This window comes from Cheilinus undulatus, linkage group 13, assembly GCF_018320785.1.
Source record: "Cheilinus undulatus linkage group 13, ASM1832078v1, whole genome shotgun sequence".
NCBI classification, from domain to species: domain Eukaryota; kingdom Metazoa; phylum Chordata; class Actinopteri; order Labriformes; family Labridae; genus Cheilinus; species Cheilinus undulatus.
The window spans coordinates 12,096,519-12,123,825 of record NC_054877.1 but is presented as its reverse complement, the minus strand read 5'-3'; the positions used below and the strand labels follow the sequence as shown (position 1 = coordinate 12,123,825).

Genomic DNA, 27,307 nt, shown 5'->3' with positions numbered 1-27,307 from the left:
GAGGAGAAAAAGAAGTTGGGGATTAAAATTACTATTTTCTAGTTCAAATCTCTCTGCTATGATACTTTCAATGGCCCATAGGCCACTGTGGCTGTTAAATATGGGAAATTTACCTCACAATGAACAAAAACACAGCATGTGACTGAATGTTAACTTTCAATGAAGGCAGTGACATCAGCTAACAAAAAACTGTATGAGAAGAACTGCTCTGTGATTTTATATCATTGGAGCAAGCCAGGAAAGAGGTTAACAACTTTCCAACAGTCTACATCAAAAATTCAGTCACATATAATTCTCAGTTTTTTCACGTTTACAGAAACGTTTTTCCCACATATTAAGTGTGTTAAGACACAAGGTGCAGATTTCACTTTACAGGGACTTTAAATACTAGGCTTTAAAATTGTGAAAAGCACCAGTAGAGAGGGCATTTTATTTTTCCCATCAACAACTCTCTCTATTTTAAGCTCACTCTTTGCCCTTTTTGCCTCAGAGGCGAATGTGTTTCCTGGTGTGTTGTCCTCCCCTCATCCAATTTGACTTTGATCTAGCATATTTTCATCAGGGCCCCGATATCACAGTCTCCCCTGCAAATCAAGCATTGTTTTGATTTGCTCCGCCACCTTTTTATAATGCATGTGGTGTTGTCAGGTCTTTGTAGCTCTCCGTCCAGTCTCCTGAGGGACCACCTGATGAGGCTCAGCTCTCTTTTGTCGAGCCGAGGTGTTTTGAAAAGACGGAGTTTCATGTTCTGGCATTAGTTTATTGGATTCATATTGTTGCTAACTGTTCACTGCTCTGCTTATTAAAAAATAAATATTTTTGCCATGCTTTGTAGGAATACCTTGCTTTGAGTTTTATTTCCCTTGGTTCATTTTATTCTCTTTTGAAGAGGCCCCTGTTTTTTTGGAGAGTGAAATAAGTTCTTTTTGTCCAGCATTGAGTTAGATGCATGTAATGTATGAATGCTATTGTGTTTGTTTTCAGTGTTGTTATTGTTCCCTGTTTCCAAATGCTTTATTAGTTTTTCAGTTTTTCTCCGGACTTGAGAGTTTATTTTGTGCTGCGGCTGCTTTGATATCTTGATCATATTTCTTACAAAAATGTTATTATTACGAACCGGAGCTGTAGCTTTGGATTACTCACTGTATATATTTATGTTACAATGCATATGCTGTACGTGTTTCTACACTAACTGAAGAAGAGTTTTTGCTTTCACAACAAATCACGGTGCACTGAATGCTATCGGACTATTAATTTAGAGATATTTGAATCAGATAAGGTCATTGTATATGACTGCAGTTTAATAGCACAGTAGGCTACATAACTTCCATCACCAGGAGGCTTTCAAACACAACAACAGCAGAAGAATGACAACTAGATACACACTGTTCAGCTTCACCCTTCTCCTTTGCTTACCTCTTGTTTTGACTTGATATAAGCCTGGGCAATATGGCCTTAGTATCATATCATAGTATGTTTTTGCCCTTTTCTGCTAACAGTGTTATGTCACAGTATCACACAATTAAAAAAGATACACTGCAAAAGCGAGCATACACACTGTGTGTTTGCAATATTGCAGACATCAGGCTATGCAAACGGAAGTGGCTGTTTTACCTCACGTGTGCACCACAACACAACTATGCATTTAAACCGGTGATGGTGGTGTTGCAAAAATCCATTCTGTGGAAGAAATTTTACTACTGATGGTGTTGATACTGGTTTACTACCCAACACTGAACTGATGATTCTATTCAACAAAAAGCACACCTCGTAAGGTATGTTTACTAAACAATAAACCACTATGTTTTTGTTTCATGGATGAATTTCACACAGTGGTAGAGAAACTGGGCTTCCTGGTTCATGCTGTGCGCAAAGTAAAGTGTTCTGGCATCGTTCATATCATTAACCATGAAGGCCATTTTTAACATCTTACTCCCTTAAGAAGTGATATTCATCCATGAAATGAAAACAGTGGTGTGTTGTTTTGTAAATACTCCTTATGGAGTGCATTTTTTGTTGGAAAGACTCCTCGATTCAAAACAAGACAGAAGCAGCAGAAGTGCAGAGCAGAGCATCTCTACTCAACTTGCAAATGTCTAGTCAGGCTTTCTCATTACTTGGGTTCAGGGGATAGAGTCATGTGGTGCACAGCTTATAGCAGAGAATCATTCTGGTAAATTACAAACAAGCAGTGCAAAGCATTAGATACAGCAACAGAATGGTAGCTTTTAGCACACTATTCAGCATTTCTACATCAATAATGAACATTTCATATCTGTTGTAGTGTCTGGCAGCTGCCATGACAGGACATAAACCATTATAGCTGTAAAAATTAATCATTATAATCATTATTTATTTATTTATTTATTTTAAGACTTTTGTAAACAGCTTTTTTTTTTTACTTTATTCAGACTGGACAGCTGAAGAGAGACAGGAAACATGGGGGAGTGGGAGGACATGCACCAAATGGCACAGAGACCAGGAATCAGTCCAGCAACTAGTGCATCAAGGACTATAGCCTCTGTATGAGCTAACCAGTGCCCTAAAACTAAAAAAATGCATGGCTTTAAAAACTTTTAGAAATATGTGAGGTATATATATATAACACAGGAGTAATAATTTTCAAACTTTGTAGACATTTTCAGTGCAAAAATTCTACTTTATGTACCTCTACATAGTTACAATCCAGAGTATTAAATTAATATCATGTGTGCTATTGTTGAAAAACAACTATGGTCATATAATCAAATGCATGCACCACAATGTAACAAGACATTCATTTCACAATATTCAACACTTTTTTTTGGCAGCACTTAAACTCTGTTGTGAAAGATTTTAAATTCTGCATTCATCTTCTTTTAGTTGTAAATGTGTGCTTATAATATTCACAAAAATCTTTATACTATTTTGGCCAAAACAATCCTGCTACTACATTTCCATTTGTTTCCTGTCACTCAAACCCACATATCGGGTACTACAATAATTAGAGCAGTCATTCTTGCACATTTATGAATTATTCCTCTCTAATAACAATAACAACAGCCCTCCTTAATGTGGAGGCCATGAACCTGCTGTTGATAATAGTTTAATACTTCACAAGTTTTAATTATTGGCTATTAATTATTAAATGATGATGCTATATGCATGCCTCAGAAGCAGCCCAGCTTCATACCATTGCAGCACTTAGTAAGGTCTGACATGCCCGGAGCTTCTGCATCGACGTGCGAACACGAGTCAACACGGTCAAGCTCTTGTTCACACACTCACACATCCACAGCCACTTTATTGCTCTCTCTGCATGCTGGGAGAGGCAGCAGAGGCAGCAGTTATGGACAAATTACATCTGTATAACAGCATCACCTTGTAAAAGTTTTGGCACATTTGAGATTTGGTTCAGACCACCCTGTAGTTTCATGGCCTCTCACATAAATGGAGTACCATACATAGCTCCGACAGAAGCCTGGTAATGTGTTTCTGCAGCCAATCTCTCAGTCCGGAGGTAGCATCCTGTTCACTGTGGAAGCTTTTTGTATCTAGTATCAAAATGTAAATGCCATGTTCAAACTTGCAAATTGTTGCTATCACTGTTGCCAACAACTCCATGAGTACATATGATTCATGAATTTTACCAGCTCAGAAAGTGGCACAAAAAACACTTCATTACAAATAGAGGACACATTGAAAAGCATGGAAAAGGTTGGCTGGTACTTCATATTCTGTACTTGGAATACAGTCAGCATCAAGAAAAAACTACTATAGTGTATGCCTACACTATATTATCAGAGCTTTAAATTGAATAATACATATAATTTTTCATCTTGAGAACAGTCCAAAAAGCTTCTTGTTTTACTTTAAGTTTGCTTGTGTTTTTATTTTTGTTTGCTTGATCCGTGCCCTCCTCCGTGTGGTTGTGCTCCCCTCCCCCTACAGCCCCATCCGCCCCCCCTCAGGACGTGCAATTGGTCAGCCTGAGCTCCACCAGCCTCAAGGTGAGTTGGGTGGCGCCACCTGCCGCGAGCCGCCATGGCGCCATTGTGCGCTACACGGTCAGCTACCAGGCCCTGTCTGGAGAGGACACGGAGCGGCACGAGGGGCCGAGCATCGGTGCTGACGCCACCAGCTACGTGCTGGAGGGCCTGGAGAAATGGACTGAGTATCAGGTGTGGGTGAGGGCACACACTGACGTGGGTCCGGGCCCTGAGAGTGCCCCAGTGAGGATGAGAACCAAAGAGGATGGTAGGTTGACACGTTGTCTTCAGGAAGGTGCTCTCAGACTCTTTACGTCACTTTGGCTTTGGGCTGCCTGTCACTATTTTACTCCAACTTCTTCTGCACATTTTTCTGTGTCCTGCTGATCAATTCTGAGTTAATGAGGCGGTAGTTGTAGCAGAGTCACCTTCTCTTTTTCCACTTTGCAGCTCGCTCTTCTAAGCTTTTCACACTTGACTTCGATGGCAGGTTAAGGCTCATCACCCCTGGGCCTCAGCTCTGCAACACTTTCCTCTGGTTTCACTGTTTAATGCCTTCTTGTTTTCTTTCTTCTGCTCTAAGGAGAAAGGAGAAGGGTTCCAGCTCTCTGTTCTTTCACTCATCCCTCCTTCTCTCAGTCGTTTCTCGTTTTGTTTGCAGTCTGATAGAGAGCAGTTGCCCCTAAGAGGGAGCTGTCTATAATTAATGCGTTTGAAGTTTGCTGCAATACAGCTAATTTCATAGCGGAATTAAGGGCATTATAGACATCGCTAGACCCCATGCTGTCCCACGAAGGGTGTTTTGGGGACAGCATAGAAAGAGAGGAAGTTAAAGATAGTTTTGATTCATAACCAAATCTAGTCGTTCTCGTACCCAAGTCTATAAAAATTCAAGAGTCAGTATTTTGATATGAGTACTTGGCTACACATCACAAAACTGAGTTAACTGAAGAGAATCACTAACTCAGCATATTCTAACTCTTCTGTCCCTCTCTCTCTCTTTCTGTTTCATTCTTGCTCTCCCACCCTCTTTTCCTGGTTTCCAGTGCCAGGAGCTCCCCCCAGGAAACTCGAGGTCGAGGCTGTAAACTCCACCGCAATCCGGGTCACCTGGAAGCCCCCCCTGCAGGGAAAGCAGCACGGCCAAATCCGGGGCTACCAAGTCATTTTCTCCCGACTCGAAAACGGCGAACCACGAGGCCAGCCCAACATCATGGACGTGGCTTTGCCAGAGGCGCAGGTACTGGGTGATGTCTCATTCCTGTCAGGGTCTTTGTCTGTCTCTCTTTCACTGTCTGTACCTTTCTTATGTTCATTTCCCATTATTTTCATTCTCCATCGCTCCACTATTCCCTTCAATTCCCTGAGTTCACGCTTCATTTCCTCCATACCGGGCGACACACATGGAATTTTCTCTCCGTCAACTGCTGTTAACCCCATGTCCCCCACATTTTTCCTCTGCACTTTGACTATAAATTGGGACCCTGCTCCTACAGCTTCAGATTAGCTGTCGTAACAAGATCCATTCTAATTCTACAGTAATAGCTCTTAAATATTTTATATATGTTACATCAGGATGGGGCTTAGTGGAATCAATGCACCTCTCTGTGGTTTTAGTAGTAATACATATGCACTGCCTTGTTACCATGTTTATAAATTAGAGGTTTTCTCCTGACGCCGTGCTTTTCACATTAATGCAGGCTGCTACGAATCGCCCAAAGCTGTGTGACACCGTGAGATGGATGAAAGATTGTAATCCTTAAGAGGGTTTCAGAGATTCATGAATATCTTAAAACCAAAAAACCTACTCTCTCTCTTTTTTTCTGTTTGGGAGACGAGAGAGCAGCTTAAGAGCGTCTTTCTGATTGTTTGCCGGGAGTAACATTTGCGCGAACACGCATTCACTCGCATCTTCGATGGCCTCACACAGAATATCTCATTTGAACAAGTAAGCACTCCTTTGGCCGCAGGAACACCACCAGAAAATCTGAGCAATCTTACAGTACATGAGTCTCTGGGCAGCTTTTGCTGATAAATGCTTTGCTGCAGCATTTAGGGAGGACCAACAGGTTGCTGGTTCACTTCCAAGGCAGCTCTCACTGCTGTGCCCTTGAGTGGAGCTGTTAACCCTGATTTGCTTTTGCAAACACCCTGCTGTCTTAAGTCTTATCATTTCTGAAGTAGAAGCCCCATAAAAGTCACCTTGAAACGACGTGTTGATGTGCTACATCCCAAGCAATGCTAAGTGGAAGGTTTTAGATCCCTGCTGTGCTACATGGCCTTTAGTGATAAAAAAAGACACATATTTGTGTGCTAGTTAAGCCCCTAAGTGTCGACCTTCTATGGTTATTTCTGAGCATAAAATTAACATCAAGTTCATTTTGGCTGCATTGAGCTGAGAATTAGTACAAAAGAGAGGCTTCAGCTTTCATCACATGCCCATGTGCCTACACCTAGCCAATCATTCTTGCCCCACACCTAAACACAAAAGGCATTTTTTTCTTTACAGCAGTAGTATTTGGCAGCAGCTGCTACTGACAGTTTGTTGTTATCTGACTGTGTACTCGAGTGCCTGACTGCCAGGACAGCATCGTTTGGTCTGGAAGAAGTGAAAAACATGGTGGCTGCTTGTCTTCCTGGAAGTGTTTTCTTTATGTCGGCATGTTTAGCGTGACTTTGTTATACGCTATGAAAACTGAACTGAACATGACCCTACTTGTTGTGCAAACAATACTCCCTGCCATTTCTCATTTGTGCCAGGTTCACACAATAAACACAAAGACATGCTGCAATTTGGCTCACACAGAATAGCTCTCATGTTCCACTTTGGTGTCCAGGACACCTCTCAAAACTCACCGCTCCCACTCAGAAACTGGAATGTCTCCTCCCCCCGTACTGTATTTTTTTCAACTGTCTTCCCTTTCTCTCTTGCCCTCATTTTTCAATCTTCCTGCCCAAGAAGACCGCTTGAGTAATTACCAGAGCTTTGCGTGCAGGTTGGTTACCCTTGATTGAGTCATCTTCACGGATTGTTTTCAATGAGACGGTGCTGAGTAGCCAACCTGCAAGGGCCTGCCCAGACGTCATTAAGACCACACAGTCAGCCGACGCTCCTTGTCCATGTTGGCGCCCAACTGGTTTCGGAACAATCCCTCCTTTCTCACTCATCTTTCCATTCACATACCACAACAAGTGGAAAAAACAACCCAGATAACATGAGAAAACATGCTCTCTGCTTCGATCAACCTTGTAGTAGGCGTTCCAGCTGGCTGGGAAGAGTTCATGACTCATCCTAGACTCATACAAATCCTTCATACGCACACCTGTAATTGATGATAAATAAAAGGAAAAACAATTTTCTTCAATCCTGGCTCCTCCACTGCATTTCTCCCAAGAATTTGCCTAATGTGTTGTGAAATCAGTTCCATAACCACCCTTTCACCTGTTTCAGATGCACACTAAGCCTCCCAGGGGGAAACGAAAATCCAAATTTTTCAGGGTTCTTACAACACAGTAGAACCTCACCTTAGACTGTAGTCACGATTCTAAACTGACTGATTGGATTGCAGATTTCGTCAAAATCACTGTAACCTCTCCCCTTGTCTTTGTCTGTCTGTTTGAGGCTCCTTCTCTCCTCTTCACCCTCACTCAGGGTTAGCTGAAACGCTGGGAGGAGAGCTAGGAGAGTCTGCATGTGCGTGGGCGGTTTAAGCGCCTCTTTTTCTTTTCAAGCAGGAGCCCACACAGTGCCCTCATTTCCCTGCTAAATTTAAACCAGAGGCCATGTTAACAGTGTGATGTTATCGACCCCTTTCTAACCATATCTCTATTGGGAGGGTGGCCTGAACCTGAGTGGGCCACTCCTCACCACAAAGGCTGCTCCATCACTGCACTCAGCAACCTCTAGGCTCATGTTTTTCATATATCCATCCATTAGAGTTGGCACCAAATGGCGTGATTGGTTTTGAAGCCATTAGCCGCCGTCTGGGCTTCTTAACATTTCCTACACAAGTCTGCCGTCATTCAGCACCGCTTTTCCAGGTTCATTTTGTTTGACCACTCATGCGTTTTTGTAGTGAGTGCGCGTTTGTGTGGGTGCGAGCACAGCGATGCCTGACTGCCTCTATGGCCTTCACTGCCTCAGATTGAAGTTGAATGTGAATTGAAAAAAAAGGAGAAAAGGAGCACCTCAGCCCGTTTCACTCCATCAATCATGACAGCTCCTTCTCTTCCACATCACTCGTTCTCCTCTCGTTCTCATTTTTATAGCCACACATCTCAGCCCATGTCATCACATTTGCATTCATCCGCCTGCAAATTATACCGCTCCGTTTCCACAAACGACGCTTATCAGCAATGATGTGTTTTCAGCTTGTGCTGGCATTCGAAATATAAATGGGGGATAATTTATAATTCTCCCATGGATTTAGGCAAAAAGCAACAGCAGTTGAGATAGAGGAGGGATTAAGACCAGGAAGTGATAGGAACTCTTGTGAACCTTAATGTGTTCGCCTCTCTGTTGACACTCAGAGGGGAGTCAACGGTAAACAAATTAAGCAATTAGGCACATCACAAACTGTTATTCATGGAGTTAAGTAACAGCTGTTCTTAAACGGTACTATTTAGTGCCCTGATATGTCAGGGGAGCACGAGGCAGCAGGTTTTAATGTTCCATGTGTGTGGACTAGTCACTGCTGAGATGGAACAGAGGCCTCACTCATGCTACAGTTAGCTGGTTGGTGATAAAGACCCATCCACAGGGAGGAAGGCGGGGAAGTTGGGTCTTTTGTCTTTTCATATGCCAACAGTCAATGCTGGATGATGAACAGCATCTCTCCGGTGAACAATGAATCAGCAGTGTGTGAGGCTCGCTCTCTTTGTTTTAAAAATGTCTGGAGTTACAAGAACGGAAAGCCGGGCACGCAGGGAGGCAGGAACCACTACCAAATTTTGTCTCTAAGGCGTACAATATGTCGTATGACTAAGGGTGTAGAAAACATCCTCATACTTAAATATAGCAAAGTGATATTTTTTTATCGTGTGTAAGCCACTCTTAAAAAAACAGATCATTGATTTTGTATTAAATAGCCTATGTGTAAAGATGTTTTCTCTAATAATAGGGACCTGGAGGGGCTTTTAAATACAAATTCAGTGTTACTGTCCTGATTGCAAGTTGTCAATCAATCTTTACTTTTGTAGTACCAATTCATAACCAAAGTTATCTCAAGAGATAGGCAGGCCTAGTCCGTGCTCTCTGATGTAGCTTATTGTTATAAAGACCCAAAGCTAATCACCATAAGGTTAGTACTAGCTGTATTAGCCTCGTTACAATGTTGAGGCAAACTTTCCCTTTAAGGGGCAGGAATCTCAAGAAGAACCAGACTCATGGTAGCAGCCATCTACCAAAGCTAGGAAGGATCTGATGCCTGGAAAAAGAATTACGGCAAAACATCTAGGATGTACCGATGTCCTATGTAGATATCTATCCATATATTTTGTTCCGGTCTGTTTTGTTGGATAATGAGTAAACTTAGTTTGTTTTTTGAGATCTTGGCCTATTTATCCTATTGTCTCGGATAGAGAAATCTCAAAGAAGGTTGGTTTTCCTGTGATAATGTCTCAAGTTCTTGAGACTAATCAGAGTGAAATAAAATGTTTGCATGCATGTTCTCCTAAAGTTTTGTCTACTGCCTTTGTTTGGCCATATGTTTTTCTTTGAATATATTTTTATTGTTATTATCTTTATGTAAATTAACAGAGATGAGGGCAAGGACAGTTCCAGTTCAATCTTAAGAAAGTTAAAAGTTTAAAAGCTAATTCCATTTTTTCTAATATTCTTCTCCTTTCTCCTTTGAAGCTGCAATGTAAAAAACATTTTCTCCATTATAATGTTTATTAAAAAGTTTCACAGTTGGTGGATTCTTCTGAAGCCAGTATTTGGTAATCGCTTTTTCATTTGGAACCATGAATATCTTCAAGAGATATGCATCACTTTGACAACAGCCTTCAGGTTTTTTTCCCCAAAAAACAGAAAAGCAAAAGAGAAACTAAATATTATGTCTAAATTTTCTGCAATAAGCTGCCTCCACTTCATTCTAAAATGTTTTCAGATAAGACAAGCCTGTTCAGTTGTATTTTTTGTTCCATTTAAGGTCCAAACTGCAACATTTTCCACTAAATCAAATGTAGCAGTTGAAAAATGTCCTAACACTTTGGTTATGATTTCACAATACAGAAGAGATGATAGGTACTTTGGCTGGAAGAATTGCGAAATTCTGCTTAAAATGGTGTAGGTTAAACAAATTATCTTGATTTAATCAGCGTTTTTTTTCACTACAGCAATGCAGTTTTTAGAGTAATTTTTTTGTAGATTTAGTATTATCAGAGTCTTGCCAACACAGGGTCTTATGCTAGACATTAAGGTAAGGCTACTTTACTTGAATGACTACCCTCAATCCTTTTTGTGTATTCTGTTCATCTGTTGGCATAGATTGGCAAAGATTTTAAGATATTGCAGTTATTTTATTGTAGTTTATCACAAATGCTCAGTTTGTGATTCCAGGCTTGGATGCTTAAAAGGCCTAATTATGTCCAATATTCACCGATGCTGTTCTAGTTTATTGAAGTCCTCTAAAAAGATGTTTTTCTTTAAACTCTAAAGCTGTAGAAAAGTTAACTTCCAAGCAAGCTCAGCCAACATCTTACGAGAACCATCAGTACATTAGCAATTTAGCATTGGAAAGGCAATGCTTTAGTCTTATTGAGAATATTACTCACATGTTTTCAGAAACTATCTCAGCAATCAAAACAAATGTGCTTCTTAACGATACCAGCTGCACGATTGCACTCATGTGGTGATTATGACAGCAGCTGTTGAGTCATACCCATCCATGTTTTGATGTTGGACCTTCAATAGATCATTTGTTTTACTCTGCACTTAAGCTGTTTGGCACATTTCATTCAACAAACGAAAAGATTCTCTGTAGTTGAATATGATATGAGAAACAACATCTCCCAGCGCTCTCTACTCCATCAGCAACAGCTGTAGTTATGTACAGTAATGCTCAAATGTAAATCCCCATCGCCGCCACAGCCACCCACCATCCCTCCACGGCTCTCTCCTTCTTTGTTTCCCGTTTTGTCCCACATCAGTGTCACCAGTGTCATCTCTGCTGCCCCTTGTCAACCAGGCCACCCATCAGTGAACTCCTCGGCAATTGTGGAGCAAGTTGCTAGTAAACACCAGCGGTTGCGTTCTGCATCGATGGGGTTTGATGTCACAGGGCTAGCATAGCAGCACCGGTAATAGGATTTCACGCTCGGCACCGACGGAGCCCTGCGGCACGAAATGGGCTTTCACTTCCCCCGGGAATCACTTGGCCAAGCACAGCGAGCAAGAAGAACATTTTGAAAACATATTGAAATATAATGAATAAAAGGCCCTCCCTCTATTTCTGAAAAGGAACGAGGAAATGCATCTGAGATTCTTTATAGTTTATTCATTTCCACAGAGAGATAGTTACAGTCCTGAAAAGAGGTGTTCTGTGATTAAGGCGGAGAGAGGTTTTTATTGGATTCAAAGGCAAATGAGAAACAAGGCAGTGCATCATAAAGAGTTATGAACTTCAGAACCATCGCTCAACTTGGCTACACTATTTATTTTATGCCACTCAACTTGTCTTCATTCCTTTTTTTCAAACTCCTTCTCGTCCATCACTCTCTCTCCCGCTTTGTGTTTTTTCTTCTGCATGCCTCTGTTGACACCTACATTCATCTGTCTTTGAGCGAAAAAAAGACCAGCGCTTTTTTTCCCTGCCCGTTGTGTTTGTCTCTGACTCATTTCTCTCCCCGCCCTGTGTCCTGTGTCTTCTCTCCCATCAGTGGAATATTGAGGAGTCCACCGAGCATGTGAGTAACCCTCATGTGTGCTGCTGGGTTTGTCTTGCAGGGCAGGCTCTCCTCCCATCTGCAGTTTGGGGGTGCTGTGTGTGCTTGTGTGTTTGGGTTATTATGAGTTAGTGTGCGTTTTGTTTTCATGTGCCATGCCTGTAATCAGCTCGGTGTGAATCCTCATAAAAGATCATAACCCTGCCAGCAAGAGATTTGTGTCCTAATGATTTCTGTTTTGGATTTTATATGTTTATTACTACAACAGCAAAGCATGAAGATTGTTTTCCAATGATAATTGCAGAAATAAGACTAATTTTCTTATTTTCAATTCTTTATTTAAGAGGATGGGTTAAGGATGAAAACATTTTCTAGACAAATAGCTGTGGAGTTATAAAGAGCAGAAAGTTTCTGCAGGATTTACTTGAAATCTTTTGTTCTCAGTAGCCCCTGTTTTTCCTTTTTCAAACAGTGTTCATGTTTTTGCTCGATAACAATATACATTCTATAAAGGGAGGAGCAGGGTTGCAGTTGCTAACAGTGGCATGTAGGGAGACAGATCAATAGCTTTTTTATGTTTCAAAGCAGAGGATTAAAGGCAGTCATAAATGAAAGCTGCTAAAAGCAAAATATATAATGCATGATACACAAACAGGGACGCTTACACCAATCCTTATACACATGCGCTTATGTTTGAGGGCTAAACCACATGTAAAGACCATAATTAAGTAAATCTGTCAATTTTTAAACAAAGTTAGATAATAATTCTCTGCATAATGATATATACAGTACTGAGCAGAGCTTTAAGGCATGTTTGGGCCAAAGATTCAGGCTGAAATAAGGTGTAGATGTGGTGAGAAAGCTGCCTTAGGGCACCATCAGGCTGGATGTCTACAGATTACGAGGGGCATGGGAAAATAATCTGTTGCAAAAATAACAAAGTTCACACCTTTAGGTGGGTTCAGACAGGTAACAGGGGTGCTACGAGGCCCTGGTCATGCTGTGGATGTCCCAAGCACATTACTGTATATATGATGTATGCTGCTGACTAGGCATTACATTGATCCTTTATACCCAAAAAACATCTGACAAATCTCAGAGTTTTTTCTGTAGCATAGACCAGTGGTTCTCAAGTGGTCCTCCCTCAAGACATTTTACCATCTCCTTAATGGGCAATTGCAAACCAAATTTCTGGTATTTCTTTTCAACCAGAAGAGTAATGTAGAAGATTCGCAGACATTTCTGAGACAAATTTTGGGGTAAAAAAAAAAAGTTTCAAAAAAGGTTCCTAAAGATTTCCTGATGCTGAAAGGTTCCTAGAAAAGTCTTAACAGTTACTGCTAAAAATTCCAATTCCTTTGGGATTTCTTTTTTTTTTTTTTTTTTTGCTGTAATTTACAGAAAATATAATCAAAAGTTTCTGGGAAATGCCTGCAAAAAAAATCTCAAAAATTAAAGGAAAATTATTTTTGTAATTTTTAAATTTTATTTTATTTTATTTTTCAAAGTTAACAGGGAAAATAATTTTGAGATTTCATTTGCGAGCCACTGGAAACAGCTCAGTGACCAGGCTTTGGGTCCCACCAGAGAACCACTGGTATAGACCTTGTGCATATAAAGTCAGTCTTTTCCATACCTTCCCCTTTTGGATGGCGAAAGAGGCATTCTACTCACAGGATGCAAGTGCTAAATTAATACTCTTGTGCACAAATCCCCCCAGTAATCAGTGTAGTGCACATTTTGTATGGAGAAAGTGAAGGAAGCTTGAAGTGTAAGTATCAGGTGCCTGCAGTTCATTTTATAGACAAAAACACTAAGCATTTTTTAAAACAACTTTTCATGTGGAACAGAGGCACTGAACTGGCAAATGTCTGAGCAAATTTAGACATTTAGCATAGAGATATTCATGTGAACAGCTACAAAAGGCATCAAGGATTTTGTGTGCTCACATACACTACCTGATTTTCAGAGAAATGTCTCCCCGCTCTTCACAACTTTCTGATTGTGAGTGCCCTTGAGGTGAATTACTTCATTTGACAAAGTAACCAAACTCAGTTTCAAGTAGGCTAATTCTATTTTGTGACTTTCAGTTACTTTTTTGCTCCTAGAAAGTAATTGTCGACTAGAATGCGTAGTGTCCCAGTATCAATGATAATATCACTGTAGTGAGTGCTATCATAATATTGACATGTCTGAAAAAGGTCTATAGACACAGGCTTTATCCATAAGGTACGCAAAGATCTCCAGCCACTCTAACTTAAGGCCATGTCATTGAACAGTTTACTTTCTGATATTACAGATTACCAGAAGATATCAGGATGCCAAATAAGTAATCAATTCCCAGGAAGGCAGTCAACTTAAAGTCTTATTTTCAACATATAGAATAACAAAAACTCGCAGTAGCAGCTGTGCATTCACTCATATCTGAGGAACTCACTGCAGCGATCTTATAGTTCATATCCCCGTCACTGAGCGTACAGTGGCATGGTGTCACCATCCCAGTGTGATGCTGACATTAATCAGGCTCACCTCACCTGCTGTCTCACCTACTGTTCCAGATGACATGCCTATCTGAGGGGAGGAGCTGCGTTTTTTATCAGCTGCTCACATCTCCAAGATTGCCACCAGCCTTTCATGTTCTTTTCATTTGCCTGGATGGCAGCTCACTGTTCCATGGCTGTCACGCAGCCCTTTGTTATGGCTTATTACCTCCCAGACGTCATATTGCACTGGCATAAGCGCGGGGGCCACATACTGTTCCTAGTGAGAAATTCAATAGAAACCTGCCAGAATAACAAACATGGCTTTCATCTTCCAAACAAGGGCAAAGACTTCACTCGAAAATAAGGTTTACAGCTTTCTAGAAACCCTATCAGATAATTACTTAGAGCAATTTCTAGTTTTTGATCCATGATGGAAGAAATACTTCACAGATTCATTTACAAAATGACCACACTTTCAATATCAATGCTTGATTTTTTTTTTTTTTTTCTTTTTTTTTAATAGGAGCTAGCAAAATGTGCAAGCATAATTTTACTTATTCGGCAGCCAGTTGAGCAGAAATCTGTTTAAACACATGGCCAGATTCTACCAGCTACACCCACATGGCATGAGTCAGGCATGCCTGTGCTCCCTCTCCTCTTAATGTTTTGATTAACACCTGACAGACAGAGAGCGAGACACTGTTAGAGGAAGACATCTGCTCATGCATCTTTACGATTTCTTTAGCAGCTATGTTTAGGTGATAGCAGCCCGTGGATCATTTCACTGATGTAGTGTGACTAGAAACAGACAGATGTCGGCAGCAAAAACATGAGCATAGCTTTCTAATATAAGCATGTGGTCAATACAGGGAGTGAATTATGAAGGAAATGTATTTTTTAAGGCATATCAAAATTTGCTACAAAAACCGATGACATTTTCAAGCCTTATTTCACTGGCTCCCAGTATATCTTAGCTTTATTTTAAGATGACTTTTTGGGCTTGCTGCCTTTATTTGAACAGCAGCTTGAGAGAGAAAGGGAAATACAAGAGCAAATAGAGGGCAGGACTGCATGATACCCTGTCTATTGATTTACATTGCACTACTGTATTGTGTAAGCGTGAGGGAGCGTGACAGTCAAGTATGCACATACAGTGCTTTGCTCCACCCACTGATCTGCTGATCATGTTCTTGCCTCTAAAACACCTATTTTGCTACATCTGAGGCTTACACAGAGGATCAGATCATCTTGTCCCCCATTACCCTTTTTCAGCGCTTAAAAAGAGGGTAAAACATCACATGGCATGGCTATCACCCTAACCCAGAGAGGGTGAGGGGTAGGCATCTGCCCCCTAAAGGTTAGAGTAAGGGGGTTAAAATTAAAATAACATAAACTAATGAAAAACTAAACCAGGGTTAGTACGTGTCTTCCTACCCCACAGTCAAGATTGCCTCATTGTAGAGGTCTGCAAGAGATGAGCCCAAAACGCCCCATCAAAGAGGTCTGCAGCCAGATGCTTCTCAAGAATTTAGAGTTTAAAATCTGCAATTCTTGAATGAGCTGCCAGAAATGCCAAGTCAGCTGACTTTTAAAATCTCTCTGTAAAACAGTCTACTAATGCAGAGTTTTTCTGATTTCATTCAAATAAAGTTAACCTGTGATTTTACAGGATGTCAAGATTCGAGAAAACTTTACTGTATATCGAATAGTGACGGAGAGCAACTGACATGATTAACATTCACAGACGAATACTCACATAAAAAACAATAAAAGGTTCAATAATTATAAGAGCACGGGTGCCAAGGGTAGTGCAATACTGCAGTGAAAATAAAGAAATTCTTGATAGATTTTTTTGCCTTGTTTAAACAGTTACACGTCTTGTTAGTTTGCTTAGTTCCAACACTGAGAAAAGAGCTCTATAAATTAAAGTTATTTTTACTATTATTTTAATTCTTGTTACAGCACTGGCAATCCTCTGGCATTCCCTACTATTGCTAGAAAAGTGGTGTTGGAGGGCTTGTAGAAAAGAATCCATTTCTATAACTAGTCGACTTGATAATCTCTGTAATGCCCTTTGGTGCTGCTCTAAGCATTTGCTCTGAAGGAAACTTTGAAGCCTCGCTTTCTCTATTTTCTGCTGAGTTTCAAAAGTGTTGCTAGACCCAGTTTGACCTTGCCAGAATAGGGGGAAAGAGATCTCTGCGGCTGCCACTGCTGAGACTGTTAAAGCCATTTTGTATGATTAAAGTAATGAGACTTCCTCCATAAAGTTAAAATGGTTTTATGATACAGTAATTTAGCATTTTCTCCCCCGTCTCTCTTTAAGGCTAGTATGGGAGCAGTGAATGTCCCTTAAAGAGCAGAGCAGTTAAAAGCATTGTCAAACAGAGCTGGCTTATATAGACTGTTAAATGCTCTTCTATGGTAAGGAAATTAAAACTTCATTAGTTAGAGAAACAGCATTAGAGCAAAGCCGTATAATATTCCAGGAGCATGAGAAGTTTGCAGGGAGATCCGGCAGGAAGGCTTGTAGGCATCAGAGCATCCGTTCTCTCAACGGCCCCAGTGAGAAACAGACAACTCTAGCATGTGTGCTCAAGCCGCAGGCATTAATTTGTTCAGAGTATTCATTGTGTGTCTGCATATATCGTGTGTAAATGTTTTTATACATGCATGTATATTTAAGTGTGTTTTATTAATAAGTACATGGGTAAGTATGAGAGTTCATATATGTGTGTCTGTTGTCAATGAGCTTTGTTCAAGCTCCGAGTGTTTAATTCCAGCCTGTGTGGGTGTGTTTTGTTCAGACTGATGCAGCCTGGTGAAGTGAGTGCCAGTGCTGCAGCAGGTTATCAATAACAGTGTTTACTTCAGATTGTTTGCCTTTTACTGCTCACTGTTTGTTCCTCGAAGTTAAGTTACTGTAATGCTCAACTACCAAACTGTGTCCATGTTTTTGCTTCAGAAACCTTCACCTCATTTACACTGGAATCCAGAGGACAAAAAGAGCTGACTTTTCTTCTAAATAATGAAATTAAATGTACAATTTTTTTGTCATTTATTAAGAATGGTACAATTTTCCTTACATTTTCCAGTGCAGCATTCATTAGCTTTTTATAGACTTCAGTGCAGAGATAATCCCACACTCCTCTGAGTAAAGTCTCATGCTTATCCATGCAGAAGCAAGAACACTGACACACTGGTGATGTCCTGGTTCACTTGGTTTGTTGGTTAATGGGTTCAAAGTGTGCCTTACAATTGGGCGAGGGAGTTTTTCTAGACTTGGAAAAGTTCCTCGACCTGTTAGCGTGTGTTTAAAACTTTCTGTTAATTGCTTCAAAAGTTTTGCCTACTCTTAAAGGAAATTAAAAAACTACCAGTGGATAGAGAAGGGTGTTCCACTGTATTTTGTTCTGGTTTTTCTTTGGTGCTGTGTGTGATATGAGGGGATAGGAGCTTGTGTGAGAGGGGTTTGTGGGTTGTGTTGTTTGTTTGTTTGCACCAAGGCAGCCCCGCTCAGGCTCACTGACTCCTTTTAACCCTTAACCTTGTGATTTTTCCCATTTTGCAGGAGGCCATCATTGGTGGACTCCAGTCTGAAACCACCTACTCTGTCACAGTGGCAGCATACACCACCAAGGGTGATGGGGCTAGAAGCAAGGCTAAAGTCATCACCACCACTGGAGCAGGTCAGAGTCAGTCTTATCAAGGTTATCATATAAAACACAAGATACATGCTATCTGTTTACAGTGCATACTGTAATATTATCTTTAAGGCTTAAGACTGATAACCTTTGTCTGCCTCATTCAAAGATGTTTTATGACTGTAAGACTGTCTATATGACAGGAGTGCATTGGTAGTGTGCCATGCAGGCTTTTGCTTCTGGTTACATGCTCTTGCTCTGCAAAATAGAGACAAAAATTCAGAGGCTTCTGGGTAAAAAATAAGAAGCTATCACTTTAAATAAAAGGTTTCTTAAATGTTTCCCTCAAATGTGCTCACATTTCCTCAGTCTATTCGTTTTTTCAATCCTGATCTTTAATTTTAGTGCCGGGAAAGCCGACTATGATGATCAGCACCACCATGGGAAACACAGCTCTGATTCAGTGGCAGCCTCCTAAGGAAATGGTCGGTGAGCTCATGGGCTACCAGCTGCAGTACAAGCGCACCGACGAGGAAACCTACACCTCACGTGAGCTGAAAAAGACAGATGACCATTACACCGTCACTGGGCTGCACAAGGGCGCCACCTATGTGTTCCGGCTCAGTGCTCGAAACCGTGCTGGCATTGGCGAGGCTTATATAAAGGAGATCAGCACTCCTGAAGACGTGCCTGCAGGCTTCCCATTCAACCTTCAAGTCACAGGACTCACCCAGTCCAGCACTCAGCTGACCTGGGAGCCCCCGCTGTTGGCCGAAAGGAATGGGAAGATCATTTACTATGTGGTCGTGTACAGGGATATCAACAGTCAACAAAACAGCACCAACCGCACAGCAGACACGCACATGACAATCCAAGGGCTTAATCCTGATACTACCTACGACATCCGGGTGCAGGCGTTCACCAGTAAGGGCGGGGGACCCCTCAGTCCCAGCATTCAGAGCAGGACCATGTCCAACGGTATGATGACACATGACTGACATTTATACACAAACACAGTTGAGGTGTTTGATTTGAAAACATTAAAACAAGGGTTATGTACACATAATCATTACACAATCACGTTGCATCTACAGATGCAGCAAAAGACACCAGCATCACATCACCTGCTTTTTATTGTAAACACTCTATATGTGACTCCTTTCTCGGTCTTTATCAATGCCCCGTCTTCCTCATCTACCACTCTATACAGTGCAGCACTGTGTTTATTGATTTGTAGAGTACTAATCTCATTACACGCTACAGTCACATTACCATGCTGCTTCATCCTACCTCCCGTTAGTCACAAATCTATGAGTTCTCAGCATGTACCTCCCCATGCATTTCATAATCTAATAAATGTAAGATTTCTTATTTAAAACCAGTAAAGCGTGAGGCCTATTTTAAGACACATGTTGTCATAAGCATTTCTTGGTAATCACAGAGATCTTTTAGCATATGTTGTTATAAACAGTGTGAAATAAATGAAACAAGCTTAAGGAGATGAAGGCTATTTTTATGTGATCTGTAAACAAGCGTGAAAGAGATTGTTGATGTTCTTCGAACGCCCCTGTGGCTTGTCAAGTTTGCTTCAAAGGTATCACTGCATAATATGTTCGCATTGTTTACTGAGAGGGTTTCTGGCTGCTACTGTGGTATGAAATTGAATTATGCACGTTTTGTAGTGTACAAGATGTCATATATGAGATAATAATCTAAGGCTTTTCCCTTCCTAGATTTTCCCACCCTTAACTTTGGTGTCAAAGCTGTCATGAAAACATCAGTCCTCCTCACCTGGGATTTGCCACCAAACTACAAATCCCAAGCGCCTTTCAAGGTGAGTGCAAGGATTTAAGTAATCCTGACAAATATACAAAGCACACTTTCAGATAGACCTAGTCCTCGAGATCACTTTAGAATAAAATGTTTGTTATGCTGGCTACTTCTGTAATTTTAATAAGAAAATAAGACCTCTTAAAATCTTTCATTTTCATCCTCTAGTTAAATAAAGTAAGGGCAACAAAGGAGCTGTAGCACATCTGTAATTAAAAAGCACTTATTTTTATTGTTTCAAGCCTGTGTATCTTGTAGAGACTTTTAGTTTTAACAATGTGACTGAGGTTCAATGCAGGTATTCCTGCTTTTGCACTGAGAGATACAAAAATTCAGACTCATGTTCATTTATGAGATGTAATAATCTGTCAGGATGATATTATACCAATTCCCACCCCATGGTAATGGTGCAAAGACAATTTGAAGCGTAAAAAAAAAACTATTGGATAGGCCCCGATGGGCAGAAGTGACACCTAAGCACATGAGACAAGGTGTCAGATGAGACGGGCTCCTCTCTGAGAGACTTGCTGCTTTCGTCCATGTGTGTGTCTGTGTGTGTCTGAGGGAGTGATAGGAGAGAAATTGCATTTGTCCGGAGGTTATAGATTGTGTTTTAGTGTGTGTCTGTGCAAAGCACAACTCTAAGCTCTCCCTGGTGTGCTCACAGATCTTATACAACCAGCAAAGCGTGGAAGTGCTGGGAAACCTGAAGAGGAAGCTGATCTCGCAGCTGCAGCCAGACACAGACTACTCCTTTGTGCTGACAAGCAGGGGCAACATTGCCGGGGGTCTGCAGCAGCAGGTGTCCATCCGCACCGCCCCAGACCTGATCAAGACCAAACCCAGCACCCATCAGGCTCAGGGTGGCAAGATGACCGTCAACCTGCCTCAGGTCCAGGCCACCACACGTGTCAGGTCAGTACTGAGACACACCGACTAGACTCATGAATTCCTCAATAGATGGTTTATGTTGGTTTCAGTCAGTTACAGCTTTTATCAGCATAAATAATAAAGTAGATCTATAGAATAGAATATAGATGTTTTTGCATGCAAAAGCAGAAATTTGTTTTTGATTTGTGTGTGAAAATATTTGCCATTTAAACTAAAGGCGATACGCTCAAACACAGTGACACATATAAGAAACCATAGAACATACTTAAAAACACATACTTAAAAGGGGGGGAAATCATGAAAACCCCTGTTTTGGTAATTTTGCAAAAACATATATATTTGTTATGGATGCTCAATATTAGTGGCATGACATCTGCATCTGCACATATTAGCTTTAAAAGTTAAATGTTGTATCGGCAGATATGAAAGTTTCTGCTGATATTTACCACCACGGTATCGGCTGTTCATATTGGTACATTTAAATTGTAATAAAAGTATAAAATTGCCTTGAATATTGACAAAATGTACAACTGTGCCATCAGGTTAGGTGGTTGCCTCACAGTCAGGGGAGCACACTGTGAGCCCTGAACATTTTGAATAATGTCCTAAACGAAAAATAGCTGTCAGACTGTCTACTTTCCTCTTTCAGCCCCACTTAGCTCAACCTCTCTCAACCTTAGAGGATACTTGGTGTTCTTTACAAAAAAGGTTTGTTATCAACTAAAATGAGATTTAAATATTAGCATATTGTATATCAGCAAAATACAGTGTTTTGTAGCCCTAATATTTGGACAACTGGTATATCCTCTGACTCCCTAGATGTGAAATAAGCTAAAACAGTTCTTTGTTCATGGCCTGTCAGTGTTTGAAGACATGAACTCTCATAGGTTGGGCAGAATCTGTGTTCCTTGTGATGTCAAAATAGCTGTGTTTCCACCAAGTGGTTGAGTCCAGTTTGGCATGGTAAACCCCAATATTGCTTGCATTCCCAGAGAAACCTGTACTCTCACTTGTTGGGTGGAGATGTAAGTTGGATGGCTATAGCTGTGTTGCAGTATAATAGTAGCGCGACTTCATAGCAGGGCAACGTAATGCAGGTCGAACTACTTCAAATTCTTTCTGAGGATGGGACTCTAGCTGTTGTGGTCCTTGATTCTTCAGTATTCACTCCAGAGCTTCTTGAATTTGATTGGTGCTGCTCGGGCATCCACGCAAACTCCTCTGCAGCCATCCTCTGTGACACTGTGCCATCCATTTCCCACCGCACCTTCACTTACAGTAATTCCCAGTCAGGTCGTTCATAGTGCAGTACCCTGCACTGATATTGCTTGCTTAATTAAAGACAGTCCTGAAGTTGCTCTCTCTAAAGCCGAGGGATGTTTAAACATGTTGGGTGACGTGTTTGTCTTATTAATACTGTCACAAAGAATGTGATAATTCTTTCAACTAATCAACAAACTACGTGTGTTGCTCTATCCTTCAGGGATAGGTAAGCTTAGCACCCTCACAGAAGGGTGCCAAAAATGTAAGTCTGACAGGGTCAGTTATTTGGGAGCCTTTAAAACTTTTGCTAATGAAATGCAAATAAATACATACAGTGTTGTGCAAACATGAACCGGACCACTCAGTGGAAACAACCTAAATGAACCATTATTATAGTACCTACCCCTCACCTTGTTTCTCCTCTCAAATCTCTCCACTCACAGCCATCAAAGTTCACTGCAAAGTCAAAGAGACTCACACCAATGCTGTTTAGAGCTGGTTAATAAAGGGTTGTTTCATTCAGCTCATGGGGGGGCTATGGTAAAAGAGGGGAATTATGTGTCATCTTCGTAACACAATATATAGGTAGAATGTAAGGACTTTAAAACAGTATAAAATCAGAAACAATAGAGCTACATTAAAACGTGGCACTAGATTGTGCAAGTGAATACAGACGGGAATGTTGGATAATAATATAAAGAGCTCTGTGCATTATTTGTATTTGGTTCCCCTTGTCCCCTTCAGTGACAAAGTTTTCCATCAGGGAGCAAGTGGTTCATAATGCATCTTGTGTAAAATATTAATAGGAGCTTACTTTATACATAATTGCTCTTAATGTGATAACTATTTCAAAGCACACTGTGGCTCTGAGGAAGCAATAACAGTCCTATTCTGCAGCTGTTTTAACTTAAATTTACACTCATTTGATTAACAGTCACTATCCAGCGGTTAAAGTACAGAGTCATTTAATCATTTATGGTACAATTACATTAAATTTTATGGAAATGTTTGTGTTTAAACAGCACTACAGAGACAAAGTCTGAAAATGAATAATCCATGTCAGGGCATCAGCAGCTCAAGAGTTAGACTTCTTTCTGATCAGCGCTGACGCTGTTCTTAAACTTTTACAGGAACTTTTAATTTCAGCTGGGTTATCAGAGCGTCTGATGATAATTGAGACTTTTAACATGAGGTCGAGCTGCATTATCTTTAGACTGATATTGTTAAGAGCAGAATTGTGTCTGACCCTGACGTGTAAAGCCTTCCCTTCAGTCACACTCACACATCCCAGAAAGGAGAGTGCATGGGGTTGATTGGTGAAAAGATTACAGGGCTGTCAGCACTGGCCAAGCTCCAGCACAGATTGACAGGCAAAGAGCACATGTGATTGGGGATGGGAGAGTAGAGGTGTGTGTTGTGGGGGGGTTGAGAGATTGGGTGAGGAGCCTTGTTATACATGCCTTCTCCCACTCCCAGACTTGACTGACTGTTGAATCACAGAGCTGAGGCCTGGAGAGAAAAGGGGGAGAGAAGCAGCTGCTCTTTCTGTCAGCAGCAGCTGATTTTACAAGTGGGTGAAGCCGCTGTGGGGAAAAAACTTTGAGCCGAGTGAAGACAGACTGGGGAAGATCTGGAGAGGGACGACAAGAGAACTGCTACATAAATAAACACAGAAACAGGTGTTGATGCATTATGCACTCAAAGGGCACACCCATTTATCAATAATTTTACACCTTAGATTAGCTCCTAAACATTTCTGATGCTTGACTGCCTATTAGGGTTTTTATAACAGAGGTTTTTACACATGCCTACCTCTGAAATCCTCATGAGTTTTTCTTTCACCAAAGTATCAAACAGCAGGAAGTTTTACCCAAGAAGGGCGGTCTTGAGAGGGAAAATATCCAAAATGACAGACAAATCAACAGGGTTGAAGGTTCCTTGAAAAGTCATTTTTGCATAAGAAGGTTCCTAACTGAAATGACCTAGAAGTGTTTGACTGTCTGCCATAAGAGCTGTTCGAATCCCCTAAATGATGGGGAAAGGTGCTTCACTGCTTCCTTTGTAATCTCTTTTAGCACAGGATATGCTGGACCATTCTTTAGTTTCATCATCACTGAATTAGATATACATTTTTTCTTGAATAAAAGTTATGATTCATTTGTCTAAATATGAGAGGAGAGGAATCGCCTATTTCAGATGTCATAGACTTGGCTGTATTTCTTTAATGTCTCCCCAACTCTCAATCAACCAATAAAATGTATTTGTATTGCTATTTTGAGAAATTTAAGATCAATGAGGTAAAGGTTGAAAGGTTTTTAAAGGCATTTTACTCAGTCAACCCACATTTGTGATTTTTTAAGACTTCAAAGGCATCAGGCTCTGACTTCATCACTCCTTGCAGATTTATTTTACTTTCAGAGTTGAGGTGTGAGATGACATCTTAAACCCCCTGTCAGAACAAACAGGTGGATGCTGGGGTGGAGGTGGGTTGAAGCAAGAGCGCAGCGCTAATTAAGGGCAGAGCTGGCAATTCCACAGCAGAGGAAGAGACCAGAAATCTTGCAGCTTAAATAGGCAGCTGAATTATGGGGATGTGCGTCATGTAGTTCAATTTAGATGCATGTCAGGTGTGAATCATTAGGCTTGAGATCGACTGTGCAAACTGGCTTGCAGGCGTCACTTTATTATAGCTGAAGCAAGACCTATAGTATTTTTTCATCATAGGTAACAAGTCTGGCGTGTGGCTCCTTTACTGCATGTCTCTCCCACACTCTCTCATCCCTATCTTTAACTCTATCCACTGTCTTCCTCTTTAAATTAACACCCCCCCCCAAACAAAATACAACAAAACAAAAAATTCAAGGTTAAAAGTGTTGCTTTTTGTATTCCCACATGCTGCTGACCCTGATATTTCAGAAAATGTTCCAGAGTTAGTCCATGTGTGAAAACAGGTGATGAATTCAGAAACGGAAACACACATGAGTAGTCACATAGCCGCTCTTATTAATCTAAGGAGTCCTATGGGGGTGTGAGTTAGCTGAAGGCTCCTCTCACTGGGATCGTGTTTGTTCCAGTCTACATGGCAGATGTTCTTAGTGATTAGCCATTAATTGGAGAATGCAGCACCAATCTGCTGGTGTTCGACCTTGGTTGGACCCTGTTTGTGTACCACTCCAAGTTTTGAATTCATTCCAGCAAACCTCACAGTGAAAGTATGTCCTCCTAAATGTTTTGACTGTGTTCATTAATACTCTCAGCCCTCTTTGATCCCGGTGTGTGCGTGCTCCAGTTGGTCTGTCTTTACACAAGCTTTATTTTTCTTGGCAGGTGGTACTACATCGTGGTGGTGCCGGTGTCCCAGTCAACACGGCGGTGGAAGAATCCAGACGAGATGGACCTGGACGAGGTGAGTGCCAGCTGGTGGCTGATTGGCTAATGTGTGAGGTCAGGGTTCATGGATAGCATCTTCCGTTCCAACTGGGTAGGAAGTCACGGTTTGTAGCTAATTAGCTCTACCCTCCTGGGCTCGGGAGGGGGGTGACACGGCAGAGAGATTTTAAACAATGACTCACTTGGGCAGGTGGGGAATGTCCTGATTGGATGCCAGGCCTGTAAACTGTACCCATCTGCTAAATCCAATAGTTTGACTGCAAAGTGAACATGCTTATGTGTATTTATCTATGGATGTAGATGTTTTAAAGTACACTTTGTAATTCTTTTTGCAACAGTAGTCACAAATTCCTGCTCCATAATTTTATAATCAGGGTTTGACAACCTCAAACAAAGTTATTCTTGAGGTATTCAAATGAGGATAAAGATTTATGACTACTTTATTATTCTACTGAATAAAGGTCTTCCCCGTCCACAGGAGAATTTAGGCTAAATGACATGCCTAAATATTAATAGCATCATTTTTAAGTAAACTGCGAGGCTCCTTGTTTTCACATCGCTATTGTTGAAGCTCCCTGAAGAAATAACAGAGGAGACCCAGAGAGGGGAGAGAGATGGGACTCCCTGAGTCATTAAACACTGAGCAGGCCATTGTCTCCTCCCTCCGACATAATGATTTAATAAAGCTACATCTGGAGCAGCACATGAGACATCACTGACAGAAAACAAAATGTTGCTGAAAACATAATGCCGCAGTGCTGTATGCTGCTGCTCATTTATTAACCAGGCTGGCAGTCATGCTGAGATTGTGTGCTGGAGCAGGCGCTAATTGCTCACTTCATAGCCTGGCTGCATTGTTTGCAAAGTTATTTCAGTGTGCAAAGGGCATGGTAGCTGTGTGGACTCATTATCTCTTATTTGAGACATGGGAAGAAGAATACCTTGACGGAGTGTGACTGCAACAAAGTTAGGACACTAAGTTGGTCAAAACTACACTGATTTGTCAGGGAGTTGTATTTTATTAAGCTAACCACAGAGATTTTTTGCCAGAAGAAAAAGAAATGAACACGAGCATCCAAAGTGTAATCCATTTATCATTCATAAGAATTTTTTCCTCTCACACTTAATCTTAAATAAGGGGGTTTGAATTTGCATTGACCTTAAACTCTTTTCTCGGTGTTGTTCCACAGCTGCTCAGGTCGAGTGAAGGCCCTGTTCTTAGGCGCAGACGCCACCTTGACTCCTCTAAGCCTTACATTGCTGCCAAGTTGGCCTCACTGCCGACCACGTTCACCTTGGGTGATGAGAAGAGATACAACGGCTTCTATAACAAACCCCTCACCAGCTCGCAGGAGTATAAGTGCTTTGTTTTGGCTGTGCTGCGATCCGAGGGGACAGACAGCGCTGCTAATTATGTAAGTACATCAGTGTTAACTTCATTCACTAAAATTAAGACATAAATTGTTGTCAACGGGGAAGACTGCATTAAGACGAGCTAAAAATGATCTTTGGTGATTAAAAAAACTGATAAAAATACGTTTTGAGACTGGCCGAAAATAATTTCTTAAATACATGTAAAATCAACATTCCTAAAGATTAGCTGTATGTTAAAGCTGCTCATTTTTTTCAAACACAAATACTAAACAGACTGTCAGTTTTAAAGTTTTTCTACTTCATTAATTTTGTGTGCTACCCTTTGCTGATTTTATCACCCAGCTTGGTATCCTTATAAGAATGAATTAAGATCTGCCACTTAAATCAAGAAAAGTCTGCTTGTTTCTTTTTATAATTTTGTTTTATCTTTACCTCTGTATTCTTAGCATTTATTACACAACAGCACTGCACTTAGTCACAACACAGGCATGAGTATTTTGGGTGCTTTTAAATCTGCCTGTTTGCTTCAGTTAACTCAAATTGGCATGCAAAGTTAGTACGGCTGTGCTTTTGTGAA

At 40.9% G+C, this 27,307-nt stretch overlaps 1 protein-coding gene across 12 annotated transcripts in view; it reads left to right on the top strand.

Annotated features, from left to right (window-relative positions):
* Window positions 1-27,307, top strand: part of LOC121519743 (receptor-type tyrosine-protein phosphatase F) — a 272,460-nt gene that overhangs the window by 179,882 nt on the left and 65,271 nt on the right. For 6 of the 12 annotated variants that reach the window (XM_041802600.1, XM_041802604.1, XM_041802601.1 and 3 more), the window contains 9 exons: window positions 3,931-4,236; window positions 5,015-5,208; window positions 11,850-11,876; window positions 17,910-18,027; window positions 18,388-18,960; window positions 19,716-19,816; window positions 20,480-20,727; window positions 25,294-25,372; window positions 26,547-26,771. In XM_041802600.1, coding sequence (XP_041658534.1) covers window positions 3,931-4,236; window positions 5,015-5,208; window positions 11,850-11,876; window positions 17,910-18,027; window positions 18,388-18,960; window positions 19,716-19,816; window positions 20,480-20,727; window positions 25,294-25,372; window positions 26,547-26,771 — 1,871 coding nt within the window. The remainder of the gene's footprint in view (window positions 1-3,930; window positions 4,237-5,014; window positions 5,209-11,849; window positions 11,877-17,909; window positions 18,028-18,387; window positions 18,961-19,715; window positions 19,817-20,479; window positions 20,728-25,293; window positions 25,373-26,546; window positions 26,772-27,307) is intronic. The other 6 variants (XM_041802611.1, XM_041802605.1, XM_041802609.1 and 3 more) reach the window with 3 other exon arrangements.